Genomic DNA, 13,778 nt, shown 5'->3' on the forward strand with positions numbered 1-13,778 from the left:
TCTACCTCAAACTCTCTGTGATTTACAGAGTTTCCTGATGGACAGTGAAGTAAACTGCTGCCAACTGTAGCTGCTGTTAGCTCAGTTTGTTAGCCGGGCTGCCCGGACTGTGAGCTCAGAGCAACGAGGCAGTGTTAGTGTTTATACGACAGGCGTTTTGGACCAACGGGAAGAAGAAGAAGAGGAGGAGGAGGTTTTTAGGCCTGACAGGGAGACGGTGTCGTGCTAGAACAGGAGCTGGGCAAGCAGGCTCAGCAGCCTCTATGGGCATAATGTCCGAGGTGAAAAAACCAAAGGGGATGTTAACGGAGGAAGCCATGAGGGAAAAGGAGAGAGTTACCAAACTGGACTTCTTGCTGTTGGACTAGTAAGTAATATTTAGGGCGTTGCTATGTCTTGTGTTGTTGACCTTGCTTGATGTTTGGCTGTTTGCTCATTTTTTATCATAAATAATGAAATCATAACAAAAACACGTGTACAGCTGTCCATATTTACCACAGTCTGAAACTGTGGGTGCTTAATCACAGAAATACCAATTTCTATGTGATGTTGCTTTAAAAAACCTTCTGTTAATAGTTTAATAACTTCTAAACAACCTCAGTCTTAAATTAACTACTTCTGACTAACTATGTCCGTCTACATCCTGTTTGAGCCGGAGCATTCAGAGTACAGCTACAGATAATTTAGTTGGTATTTAGTTGGTACACATGCAGGTAATGGTGTACTCGCTCATCCCTAGTTCAAACTATAAAGACAAGGCAGGTTTTCTGCATGTCTTCCAGTGTGGCCACTCAGAACAAGTATCAACACCGTCGCCTTTAAATGTGGTCTACTTCATCAAAAGCAAACTGAGATCCTCTCTGCTTTGATTTAGTGTTGTGCACTGTCATCACGCTGCTTTCAAGGCCGTGTTCATAAACCGATCTCAGGACAGCAGTGCTGATAATTACAAAACTCCTCCCACACCGTCATCTCCTACATCTACCACTTGTCCTGTACAAAACCTTTTGTTATGGAGCATCATTAAATTCTTGGTACTCTTCTTTTTTTTGGCAACTTCAGACTAATCTAAACTAATGACACATTTTTATGAGCCGTTCAAGTGACTGAACTGTCCGAGGGATTCATGGTTTATTGGTCCTGGGTCAGGGCTACTGTAGTTTGGGAGTCGTCTCTGCTTCCACTGCATTTCCTTCATCTTTGTACCATTGCTGAAGAAGTCCTTCGTCTTTAATTTTACCCATCAGGGCTATGACTTCATAAAAGCACAAAACACTGAAGCTTTTCATTTCCCTTCGCACACAACTCTGCTTCTGATTAGTTTTACAGATTTAAACAGTAACATGAACTGATAAGTTGGGTCAATTTCAACAGCTTCTTTCAAAAATGTTTGTTAAACTTTTAAAAAAATAAAAAAAAATAAAAGATGGCCCAAGATCTTTACACATAACACACACGTATGTCACTCTGCTTTGAGTAATGCCTCCAGTGTATCATCAGCAACACTGAAACATGTTCTTCCTGTATTATTTTCTGCTACCAAACTCCATTTACAACTGCTGCAAACATCTGAATGTGATGTTAAGTCTACATTTGGCCAGTTATTCACAAGAATAATAAAAAAAAAATAAAATACACCAAACAAAAATGGGCCCAGAAAGCAAGGCACGTTGCCAATAGCTGTTTTGAAACAGTGTTTTAAGGGTGGAATTTCCCTTTCCCCAAAAGTTTTGACTCCGTGAAGTCTGTGTGGCCGTCGAACTTGCTGATCCTGAATGAGCACCCTATACCCTAGAAGCTTCCCTAAACAAACAGGCCTCGATCTTCCAGCTCCGCTGATTTGCAGCCTGATCTGTGCCGCTTTAATTCCTTCATGAACCACTGCGTCTTAGCAGATATTCTTTGGTCTGAGAGGGTGTTCCTCCCCTCTTCAACACCGTTCACATTGTACAGTCTGGATCAGTCGCTCAGCTCCAGCTGATGTCGTACTGCGTCCAGCCCTCTGGTGGAGCCAAGAACACCCTTCGACCTCGATACAAGAAGCTGACAACTCCTCGGTAACCTGTACGAGGAACTCCAGATTTCAAGTCATCCATCACCCCCAGATTTCGGGCGAAGACTTTAAAACTGTCCCGACTTGAGTACTGAACCCTGAAAGGTCCAGGGCCTTTTAAGCTGCCCCCTTGTTGGAGGTCCTCAATCTTTACCAGTTGGGCGCTGTAAACCTCTTTGATAAACTTTTCTTCATACTTCTCTTTAAGCAAATAAGACAAATCCTGTTTGGTAAAAGGCACAAATTCAGTGTTTAGCTTAATATAGCGAAGGTACTGGTCAAAGAATTGACCTAAACTGACGCCTTTCCGGCCAAAGGTGATAGTCCGGGAGATTTCCGGACGAATGCAGGAACGGCCCTTGCGCTGCTCCGGTTGACGCATCCAGTCGTCCCAGAAGGCAGAGGGCCATTTGGGTTCCAGTTCGTCCCACATGTCCTTCAGCAGCATCCAGCCCAGACCGGGGAAGAAGTCTGTTCTGTAGAGGAGCTCGGCTTTGGATGGATCCACCAAGGCGTCTCTGCCGTTGTCGTTCCAAGCGGAGACGCACCACAGGCTGGGGTCGGAGCTCAAGATCGGGTACAAGGCTCGGAAATACTCGAAGAAGTCGGGTGCAACCTAGAGGAAGGAGATGTCGGGAGTGAGATGTTACTGCTTTCAAACAGATCAAAAGAATCACTGAAAGGGATCGTGGGCTCATTTTCAAACCATATTATCCAGCCTTTGAAGTATAATTTCCCCTCCTTACAATGTGGTTATTTGTTATAGTTTGTCCATCAGTTCCATTAGTAATAATAATAACCAAGTTAATAGCTAAGATCTGCAAACACAGCAACGTGCACAACAACAGGAGGTACAGGAGACGCCAAATGGAAACAGATTAGTCACTGGCCAGGCTGTTTGCAGTGCCTTACATGTGTCCTACGCAGATTTTTAGTAGCTTTTAAAACAGAAAACTCATGTTTTATCTGGATATTTGTTTATCCATTCATACCTTTTATTATTTAACAGAGAAATGTGCTTTAAAGTAGATATCTTCTCCACAGATCTCCTCTTCTGATTAAATGCCTGCTGTTGATTACCCAATAAACATCAACGGTCAGAAAGTAACTTATGCTCAAAGTAGTTTTCGAAACAAATATTTGGTACTTTCAAGTAGTTTTACTTGTAGTTATGTTTCAGTAACATAACAGTACTTCTACTTGAGCACTCTTTACACCACTGATGAAAAGTAACTGTTGATTACACAAAGGTGTCATGGTATACCAATATTGACGATCACCGTGGTATGGAATAATGAAATATTGATGTTATTTACACATTCTTTTCTTGTATGCTTTCATTCGGTTATTGGTTACATTTTTAGAATAGCTGGGAGGCAGAAGAGGCACTTTAGAAACCTGTGATTGACGTCATGTATACGCTGTCCATTCTTTATACTGTCAATAACAGAAAACACCCTCTGTCCTCTATCTTTAGACCCTTTTTATGGTCGTAGTGGAACAAAGGTGTGTTTTACCCAAGGACATTTATTAAGATAAGATAAAATGATCCCGCACCGGAAAAATTCCCTTGTCGCAGCAGCTCGTATAAATCATGTCATTCCCAATCCCCTCATTTTTGATAGTCATCTCTCAACTCCCGACTACCAAAAAAAATTAATTTTGTGCATTTGAATCTAATCTAAACATCTGCATGTTGGATCCACTGGTGGATCTGTCAACCTAAAGATGGATTAGCCAAAGCAAACAGGGAGAGAGTGGTCTCTGAATTGTCAGTCATAAAAAAGAGGAAGCCAGTGGAGAACAGTTACATAAGTAAACCCAGATTTTCCTTGCTCACTGGCAAAATAATTGCCGATTTACAGGGCACAGTTTCTCCCCTGTGCTGCTGTTCGAAGTCAAAGTTACTTATTTTCTGCTGCTGTGACACTTCTGATGTTTTTTTATTCATTTCTAGCAGCAGCTGTAAGGAGGGTTTTTTTTTAAAATAATTTATTGACATATTTATTCTCTGTTCAGTGCCAGCACATATAATGCAACCGGTTAGAAGCACGGATCTCAACATCCAGCTGTCGGTTCAGAGTATCTGATATTCTCTGCCGTCTCCAAAACACACACAGTCCTACATACTTAAATAAGATGTATATGCTGTAGAGAGGCTCTCAGTGGAAACCAGTCTGGGCTTCGTGACAGCACACTAAAACGGGTACTGCATAGTGTGCAAAGTTATCTGAATAAGCTGCTGCTGCACATTTTGGGGAAACTGTCTTTAGTGATGAATACTTGAGACAAACCAGTCGGACCACCCCCAGTCATTATTACCCACATTTGATTTAAAGCCACATGTAATTACACTTTTACCATGGAAAGGCTTTCCAATGTCTTCAAACCCACCAGTGGGAGCATAATTACGAGCCCATGCTGTGTCTACAGGTACGGTTTAAACCCCCAGATCTTTACTTTATTGTTTCAAATCTACTGGGGATCCCAAAGTTTACCAAACGTAGCTGGATTCAGTGGAAATGTGCACAAATGAATGCTAGTGAAATTAGTAATATTTCCATTTGAAATGGTGCAGCCGTAAAAACGTGGGTTGTTTGTCTCGGTGTTTAGCATCATAGAGCTGCAATGAATGTTTCCAGTGTGTCTCATCTGTACACAAATACAAATATATGGCAATTTGTGGCTTTAGAGGGAGAAACATTCATTTATCCATTTTTCCATAACGGCTTATCCTTTGCTGGGTCACTGGAGGAGGGGTGGCTGGAGCCAATAGCAGCTGATACTGGGCAAGAGGTGGGGTATGATCAATCACGTTCACACCTAGAGTCACCGACTAACCATTCAATCTAATGTATATTCAGTCTATTGTTATCTCCTCTGTTTCTGGTGTGAGACAACCAAAAAATATGATATTGGGATTGTTCCAAATATTGATTTACAAGATTATGTTTGTATTTTTCAAGGAGTATAGCAGGCAGAGGCCCGACACTGTCTCCACATTAAAGTTTAGGCTTTTTCATAGAGCTTATCGTTAGGACTGGCTCAGCTGAGTCCTAAACCATCCCTGAGTGATGCTGCATGTTACCAACTTGGCTTCTTACCCCAGAGTTTTATCGTCTCGCAGATTCTCATGGATCGTGGCTACACAGAGATCAGATTGGCAGAGCCTGCTGCTGTGGTCCTGATGATGTCCACCACAAATACTATTTATATTATTATGCTTATTACTAGCTCTAGTCATCTTGCCGCCAACTGGTGGGCAGCAGATGCCTGTTAAAAGAAAGTTTTTCCTTGCCACCATTGCCAAGTGCTTGCTCATGATAGGAATAGTTTGGTCTCTGTAAATAATATTAGAAAATACGTTCTAGACCTGGACATGACACAAGACGCTACCTGTAGGCAAGAGCTACACAAAATGTAACATAATATGAAAAACATCTCAACATTTTGGAATCAAAACTTGTAATCGATAAGCCGAATCAGAGTGGATAAAATTCTAAAATGTTTTGTTGATTGTCTTGTCTAGACTGAGCTCCTGTCTGTGCATCAATACCAATCTGAAGAACCTTTTTGAGCTATAGAAGCTGTGGATATGCGTGTCGGTTTACAACAAGAAAGCCAACACTGTCAGCAGCTTTCTTGGCTTAAAGCTCATACATAAAAGGACTCATGCCCAGGATGAGGCGAGTGGCTCTCTTTCTTTGCAGCCAGCAGTGTCCATTTTAGTCCATTTCCCGTCTACTTCTGTACACAAAACCCTTTGAGAAAATCAACACTCGCTGTACACCCAACACACATCTTTCAAAAATATGGCTTTAGCGAGCTGCTGCCAACTTTAAATATGGAAACTTAACGTCAGAGGAAGATGCTCTACCGCTGTCTCGCCTCTGTTGGGAATTGGTTTTATTTTTTTTTCCAGCTGCGAGCAGCTTCTCCATTTTTCATTGTAGTGTCTGTCAACATCATAGTTGTGGATCAATTTAGTATGCATACTGACTTCTCCGATTACATTCAGGTCTGCAAACTAAAGCGGTATGAAAAAACTGACGTATCCCAATGGGAATATATAGTTGCGGCCTTAAGAATCTTTTCTGTCTTTCGGTATGCAGAGATTTTACATGCTTGTTACCGCTGCTTAGCATCTCCCTCACCTCTTCCTCAACTTCTCTCTGCTAAACTTGAGGACGTCTGACAGTGAAACTCCACTACCGACATCCTGTAGCATCACTTACCGACGTAACAACCTCTGAACAGACATTTTCTTTGTGTCAAACTATCCGATAAAGGCAGAAATCTGCCAGCACTCACCTCCAGGTCGTCCTCCACTATGACCACAGTAGAGTGCGAGAACGTGTTGAACACTTGGTTGAGCGCCCAGCGGTAATGTCGGGCGATTTTGTAGTAGCCCTGGAATTTTCTGTGCTCTGGTCGGACTCTGATGTCCCCGAGGTCCGGTTGCTTTATATGCGTCACTTGATCTCCGTATGAGCCAATCATACGAGCCGTCTCGCCGTGGCCGCAGTCCTGACTGACGATGATTGGATATAGTTCTGGGGAAGGGCGGTACTGTATCAGTCTGTCGAGGCTCCGTTTTACCGTCACTCTGTCGCAAGCGATAACGAGAATGGGGATGACGACTTCTGGGCTGGAGACCGAAGTCGCCACTTCATTGTTCTCGACGATCTCTTCGTTCTTTTCGACGGCCTGTTGCTGTTCTAACTTTGAGTCTGAAGCTACTGTAGGAACAGGTTTCTCTGTTTGTTTTAGTTCAGTTTGGTCCCTGTCGTTCCCCTCCACTTTGAGAAGTGGAGGTTTCTGCGGCTGGTGGACGCCCTGTTCTTTGACATCTTTTGTATCATCTGTTTCTCTTTTTCCGATGTCTTTCTGCCGAGCCCACACCGCCCTGTTACTTTCAATCTGCTTCAGTAGCTTCTTCTGTGTCTCGAGTTGAACTTCGACCTCCTCCGCCAGCCGGATCACCTCCCCGGCCAGGTTGATGCGACCACCTTTCCCTTTGCCCACGCCCCATTCCTCCTTTCCTCCGGGTTCGGCGCCACCACCTTCTCCGAGGCGGCCGATCGGAGGGCGACCCCAAAGATAAAGTAGAAGCAAAGCGTTCCAGGCGACAAACAGGAAAGCACCGCATAGTATAAGAGAACCTTTCTTGCGAACCATGGCCCAATGACACTAGATAAGGGATGGAGTAGTGGAAAAGGCTGCAGGCAGGGAACAAGTGACGGGGACCAGAGTGAGAATCCTACAGACCAAAGTGGCAACAACGATGGGTAGGAATCCGATATCTGGTCACATGGTAATCGTTTCAAATTCAAGACTCATCCTGTCTTTTGGTCAGGAGGAGGATTGTCTGATTTAAAATGAATTTACATGATCCTACGGTGGAATACGTGCAGTCCATGAAATCCCATAGAGACGGCGCGTAGAGCTGAGTCAGGACTCGCAGAAGTTCAGCAAAAAAGGAGGAGATTGCAAAAGTGCAGATGAAAGTGGAATAAGGGGAAAGCCGGGGTCACGTCGGGTCGAGGGGATGTGACTCCTTGTATATTATCCTTCATCCATTATCCTGAAAACAGAGCAAGAAAACAAGCAATCAGCAGAATCAATGCAGCTCATTTAAACAAAAGCCTCTTTCAGACATCTGCACTGCACGTCTGTACACATGTGAATAAAAAGCAGTGTCTCTGTCAGGAGAAGCTACCACAAGATGGTCACGCTCTTATGTAGGACATATTTGTGTAGCATGTGCAAACTAGAAACTAAGGCTGAATTATTCTATAAATTAAACTACAGGCAAGACACATTTGTACCTTATTAAACTTGTTTTTACATGAATATAATCAGATAAAATAAGTTGTAGTTGATTGTTGTTGAGGTTTTTTCAGGGTATAAACCAGCAGGGCGGAGAAAAAAGTCAACTTCTAGGTAAACTTTGACTTAATGCGGAAATCCTTTTTTAAACATAGGTTTTACATACCCACAGGGCTTATAGACATGCAAATGTGGAGTGGTGGAGCGTCCTGGGAGCAGTTAAGCCTACCAGCTACCAGTCAACGCTAAAACCAGCCCAAACCAAGTCCCTACGAACGGAGCTACTCCAGCCACAGTGATATTAACATTACCCAATAATACTCAAGTATAACGTTTGATTAAATGTATCAATCATTTGCTAGTCCCTGCTTCTCTCAGCTCTTTGTAAACTGAATATCTTTGGATTGTTTATTGGACAACACAAGTTATTAGAATCACCAGTGTGCATTTGGGGAACAGTGTTTGTGGTGTGCTGACAGATAAAGATTAGCTGGTCCTGGTTCCTTTCCGTCTATACAAAGGGCTGAATAACATAGAAGAGAACAGAGCTGGGTATTAAAGACAGTATGAAGAATGGACGCCGTATGCGTGACTTCTGCACAGCCATGGAGGTTGCTGCTTGGTATTAAACAGCAGTGTGTCCAGCTGTATCTAAGTTTATAATGCACGTCTAATCAAATGCAATCTTTATTTACTTAATATTTGATCAGATTGTCTCTGATTTCAATTAAAATGTTGCTATTTTACGACTTCCTCGCTTTACTTGAGAACTTTGCTACATAAAAACAGATGTTTCTTATTTCACAAAGAAAGCTCTACCTTTCCATCAGGTGTCATAACATCCGCAACCAAAAACTCAGTCCTGTATATGTGACAGTGTAACAGCATGTTGCAACAGCATGTTTAATATTAGATGGACACTGCAGCTCTATCTGTTAATGGCACTGTCAGGTTTGAGCAGAATCAACATGAAGTTTTTTCCATTGCAGAGCCCAAATCCAAAACCCCCATTATGTTATCAGACAGACAGAGTCAGCAGTGTTACATTCCTCTTGAGGGATGGGGATAAACGTGATGGAGGCTCGCTACCCCGGAGCAGACACCTTATCTGAGATATTCAGAGGGGACTGACAGGACATCCTGCTCACCTCCGTATGAATTTCAGTGTTTTACTTAGCAACAAAGATGCCTTCCTGCTGTGCACCGAACCGCCTCATCCATCCTCGATGATCATGTGGTTTCTCGTAATAAAAAAAGGGGGGAATGCAGCTAGAGAGAACATAATTCATTGTTCTCCGCCGAATCCAAGAATGGGAGATTACTGCTATCCGACAAGCACACGGGATGGAAAAGGTGATTCGACGCGGCAGGACCAGAAATCACCAGACGTCACTGAAAATATTCTGATACTGATTATAGTCGTTATCATTCTCAGGAAACAATGAGGTCAGTGTTGAAACTAGCACTAACAAACATGAGGGATGTCTAAAAACTCAAGATGACCAAATTAGGTACTGACAGATGTGGCTGTAAAAGACTTAGTAACTTTTTAGACTTTGAAGTTAGAAGAACAACAACAAAACACTCACAGATGAATTATATCATAACTATAATTAGAGTCTGTAAATGGTCAAGTCAAGCAGCTGGTTTAGATCACCATGAACTCAATATCTTTGGGTAATGGGTTGTTTATCCCTCTCTCTGTTTTTCAAGCTGCAACCTCCGTGGCAGTTCCTCAAACGTCCACTTTAGACTGGACCCTTTAAGGCTCAAAGTGCAACTTTGATAACTTTGATTGGCAGGTAGGTGCTGTTACAGGTGGGCCTGTTTGAGCGACCAGGTGTCATTCAACCCAACCTCAGGTCCACAGATGATCCACATCTTTGCCAAAGCGGGCGGCAACTAGAGCCACCGATTATGAGCTTCAATCACACATAAGTCGTCCATTCTTTATACTGTCAGTGGTGTTCAGGTACCGAAACTGAAACTTTTCTTGCACCTTTACACTGCAACACAGGCAATAAATGTTACGTTTGGATGAAGTGGTAGATGGAGACTGTAAACTCTTCAGAGAGCTGGATGAGCTGGACTTAAGGCGACCTGTGGCTCTACACTTAAAGCTGATTACGAAATACTCACTACTCTCTTTCTCAAAGCAAAGAAAATCTCAACTGACTGCCCTGACTGGTTGTTGCAGAGATACTATCCATATACACTGAAGAGTGAATTACCTGAAAGACTACGTACCAAAAGAGGTAACTGTAATCAGGCTGAAATTAGCCGTCTGTCAATAGCTGATTTTCCTGCACGGTCGAAAGTCCAACTTCCATGAACAAACAGTCCAAATGTTGAAATGCTTGCACAGTGATCTCCAGTCAAACACAACTACCGTGTCAACACTGTGTGTGTGTGATAGTAAAGGTCTTTGTTGTTGATAGGGGGGTGGTGGTGAAGAAGGTCACACTGATTCCTCCGCAGGAACTCCACGGCATTAGAAAAGCCTAAACCAATTAGTGCTGATAAATATAGGCCCGCTGTAATCTTGTAAGGATGGATGTTTGACTACAAGGGACAAAACGCGCTGATTAGTAATGGGTCTCTGGCCGCGCTGCGCTGCGCCCTGAGAAAAAGGACAATCTTGACTCTGAAAAAGCTTTTAACATGTCAGACCTGTTTATCTCCATATTACTGTCACCTTACAAAGAAAATATTGGACCTTCGTCCCACCCACTGACATGTATCAGATGTCTGAGGATGGCTTTTCGAGCCTTGGGATATGACAGGACTGTTTGCAGCTTTGTGCATGAATTCCTGTTTATAGATCAGTTATAAATAAAGATAAAGAAACTGGTTTAAACACACAAGTATCTCAGTAGGTCACCGTAATAAAGACATTTTTTTTAAAAAAGGTAAGGCTGCGATTTTTTGCGTATTAAGCAACCAATAATTTTTTTATTTTGTCTATAAAAAGTCAGAAAACTGTGAATTTAAAATCACAATTTCTCAAAGCCCGACGTCTTTGTTGTTTTGTCCTGTCAGCAGTCTAAAAGTCAAAAAGATATACAGCTTAAAATTCTATAAAAAAGAAGCTGGAACAAGCGATCATTTAGTTTAATAAATGACTCGATTATTAAAGTTGTGGCTGATTAAAACGCCGATAAATTGAGCTGACTGTTGCGGCTTTTGTTTCGGCAAAGACCTTTTTCTTGCTTCGTTATGAAAGTTGACAAGTCAGAAAATGTCAAGTTATAAAACGGTAACACGATTAGTTCCCTGCTTTTATTCTTTTAAAAAACAACAACATTAAAAATAGAAGAATAAGAAGATGAAACCCAATGGAGAACTTGAAATTAATGCAACATAATCAAATATCTGCTGAACATTTGAGCTTGATTTAGTCTATAAAAAGTCAGAAAATTGTGAATTTAAATCACAATTTCTCAGAGCCCGACGTCTTTGTTATTTTGTCCTGTCAGCAATCTAAAAGTCAAAAAGATGAAGGAACAAGCGATCATTTAGTTTGATAAATGACTCGATTATTAAAGTTGTGGCTGATTAAACCGTCGATAAATTGAGCTGACTGTTGCAGCAAATCTTTGACCTTTTTCTTGCTCCGTTATGAAAGTTGACAAGTCAGAAAATGTCAAGTTATAAAACAGTAGTTCCCTGCTTTTATTCTTTTAAAAAAACAACATAAAAATAGAAGAATAAGAAGAAACCCAATGGAGAACTTGAAATGAATGCAACATAATCAAATATCTGCTGAACATTTGAGCTTGATGGACTCAAAATAATCGTCTCGACTCGACGAGAAAGAGGCAACGTGCAGACACACGGTAAGGTTGGGTGACAATTTAAGTGAGAGAAAAAAGACTGAAAGAAAAGTCTGCGGGGAGAAGAAGAAGAGTCAGAGCAGAGGGTCTAAAAAGGCAAATCTGTGTCCGACAACATGTGAGCTCCAGAGTTAAGTTATAAAACATGTAGATTGAAGCTTACCTGAACTCGGAGCAGCCCTACAGATCTGTCATGCCCTCTCTCTGTCTCTGTCTCTTTCAATACTGCTGCAAGTTAAAGCTTTTGCAGACAAGATGAGATGATAGTGAACAGGAGGGAGGAAAGGGAAGGGAGGAAGGAGTTTAAGAGAGAAGGGAGGGAACTGTTGCTCCTCTCACAAAGTGTACCAGCTGAAACTCTATTCTTCTTCTTTTTTTTTTTTAACCCCCTCCTCCCTCCTCCCTCCCTCCCTCCCTGCAGTCAGACAACGTGGAGCTGACTGGTAGGACCAACTGGGGACAGCTAATGTTTGCACATGCATGCACACACACTGTGAGCAGTGACAGGCCCTTTTCTTTTTAAAGTTTGCAAACACTCAAAAATCCTGTTTGCTGATGCACAACCCTGCAAACAGCAGCAGGGTCCCCTCCAGCAGATGCATGTGCAGAGATGAAATCCAGCTGCTGCAGGCTTGCTATGTTAGCACACGTACTGGATGTTTTAATGCATGCACCTCCGGCACATGGAGGACTGTCTTTAACCAGCCGAGCAAAGCGAAGCGAGCTAATGCAAAGCTAAACAGCTGACATGCTGCTGTTAGCTCGCAGGCTAAAAAAAAAAAGAAAGAAGTGTTTTCATTCATGGACCGTCCTGACAGGAGACACGGTTGTTGCAGCAGCAGCAGCTGGTGGTGGTGGTGGTTAGCGGACACACTCACCTCCTCATGCCCGTTCTGGAGGCGTCTGTGCCGGCTACAGAAGCAGCTCCCACATCCAAAGGCTGCAGCTAGGCTAGGCTAGGCTAGGCTAGGCTAGGCTAGCTGACGGTGCTCTCGGTGTCTCGGCTCATCTCTGTGATCCGCTGTAGCATGCACCTCCACCTATGGTTTCCATTATTACACCACCCTCCTCTCCTCTCATCCTCCACCACCTCCTCCTCCTCCTCCTCCCACTACGGGCTGTGCTCTTTTATCCAAACACAGCAGCAGCCGTTCATGTCCCGGTGTCTGTAGACTGCCGCCGGCTCTCCGTCTCCTGCAGCGGGCAGGACTCTGCTGCTCTGCCCGGGCTCACGGCGGCTCCAGCTGGGTGTAACGGCACAGCGGGAGACCGCAGCTAATGTATGACGGACTACAATAAACTACACTTCCGGATCAGTGACACCATCCAAAGCCTCATCTATAATAATATAATGTAATAATTATATATACTATACTATACTATACTATACTATACTATACAGTACTATACTATACTATACACACAAATATACTATACTATACTATACTATACTATACAGTACTATACTATACTATACTATACTATACTATACTATACTATACTATACTATACTATACACACAAATATACTATACTATACTATACTATGCACACAAATATATACTATACTATACTATGCACACAAATATATACTATACTATACTATACACACAAATATATACTATACACACATATATACTATACTATACTATACTATACACACACATATATACTATACTATACACACACATATATGTATACTATACTATATTATACACACACACACACACATATATATATATATATAGTTTTTGTATAGATGTTTAGCATGGGTTAACCTCTTAACACGGTTATATATTTTCAATGTTTATTTCCTATCTATCTATCTATCTATCTATCTATCTATCTATCTATCTATCTATCTATCTATCTATCTATCTATCTATCTTATACAGTGCAGGGGTAAATACAAGTAATGCAATTGGTAGATTTATATACAGAATAAACAGCTAGATATGAGTGTAAATGCTTGAACACTAAACTGCATTACTGGCTTTAAAAGCTTTAATATTAACAATAATGGGTGATATATATGGAATATTGTAAGTACTAAATATTTTACAA

At 42.0% G+C, this 13,778-nt stretch overlaps 1 protein-coding gene across 2 annotated transcripts; it reads right to left on the reverse strand.

Moving 5' to 3' along the window:
* Nucleotides 1–1,693: 1,693 nt before the first annotated feature.
* mgat1b (alpha-1,3-mannosyl-glycoprotein 2-beta-N-acetylglucosaminyltransferase b) lies at nt 1,694–12,969 on the reverse strand. 2 transcript variants are annotated; one of them, XM_010745983.3, is made up of 3 exons: nt 12,594–12,969; nt 6,365–7,637; nt 1,694–2,669 (listed from the first exon to the last, which is right to left on the reverse strand). In XM_010745983.3, exons 2-3 carry the CDS (start codon nt 7,229–7,231, stop codon nt 1,968–1,970), a joined length of 1,569 nt encoding a protein of 522 aa, XP_010744285.2. In that variant the 5' UTR covers nt 7,232–7,637; nt 12,594–12,969; the 3' UTR covers nt 1,694–1,967. The 2 variants fall into 2 exon arrangements, with proteins under 2 accessions (XP_010744285.2, XP_010744286.2); XM_010745984.3 differs by lacking the exon at nt 12,594–12,969 and adding an exon at nt 11,879–12,547.
* Between the last annotated feature and the right edge of the window lie 809 nt (nt 12,970–13,778).

This window comes from Larimichthys crocea, chromosome XIII (genome assembly GCF_000972845.2).
Source record: "Larimichthys crocea isolate SSNF chromosome XIII, L_crocea_2.0, whole genome shotgun sequence".
NCBI classification, from domain to species: domain Eukaryota; kingdom Metazoa; phylum Chordata; class Actinopteri; family Sciaenidae; genus Larimichthys; species Larimichthys crocea.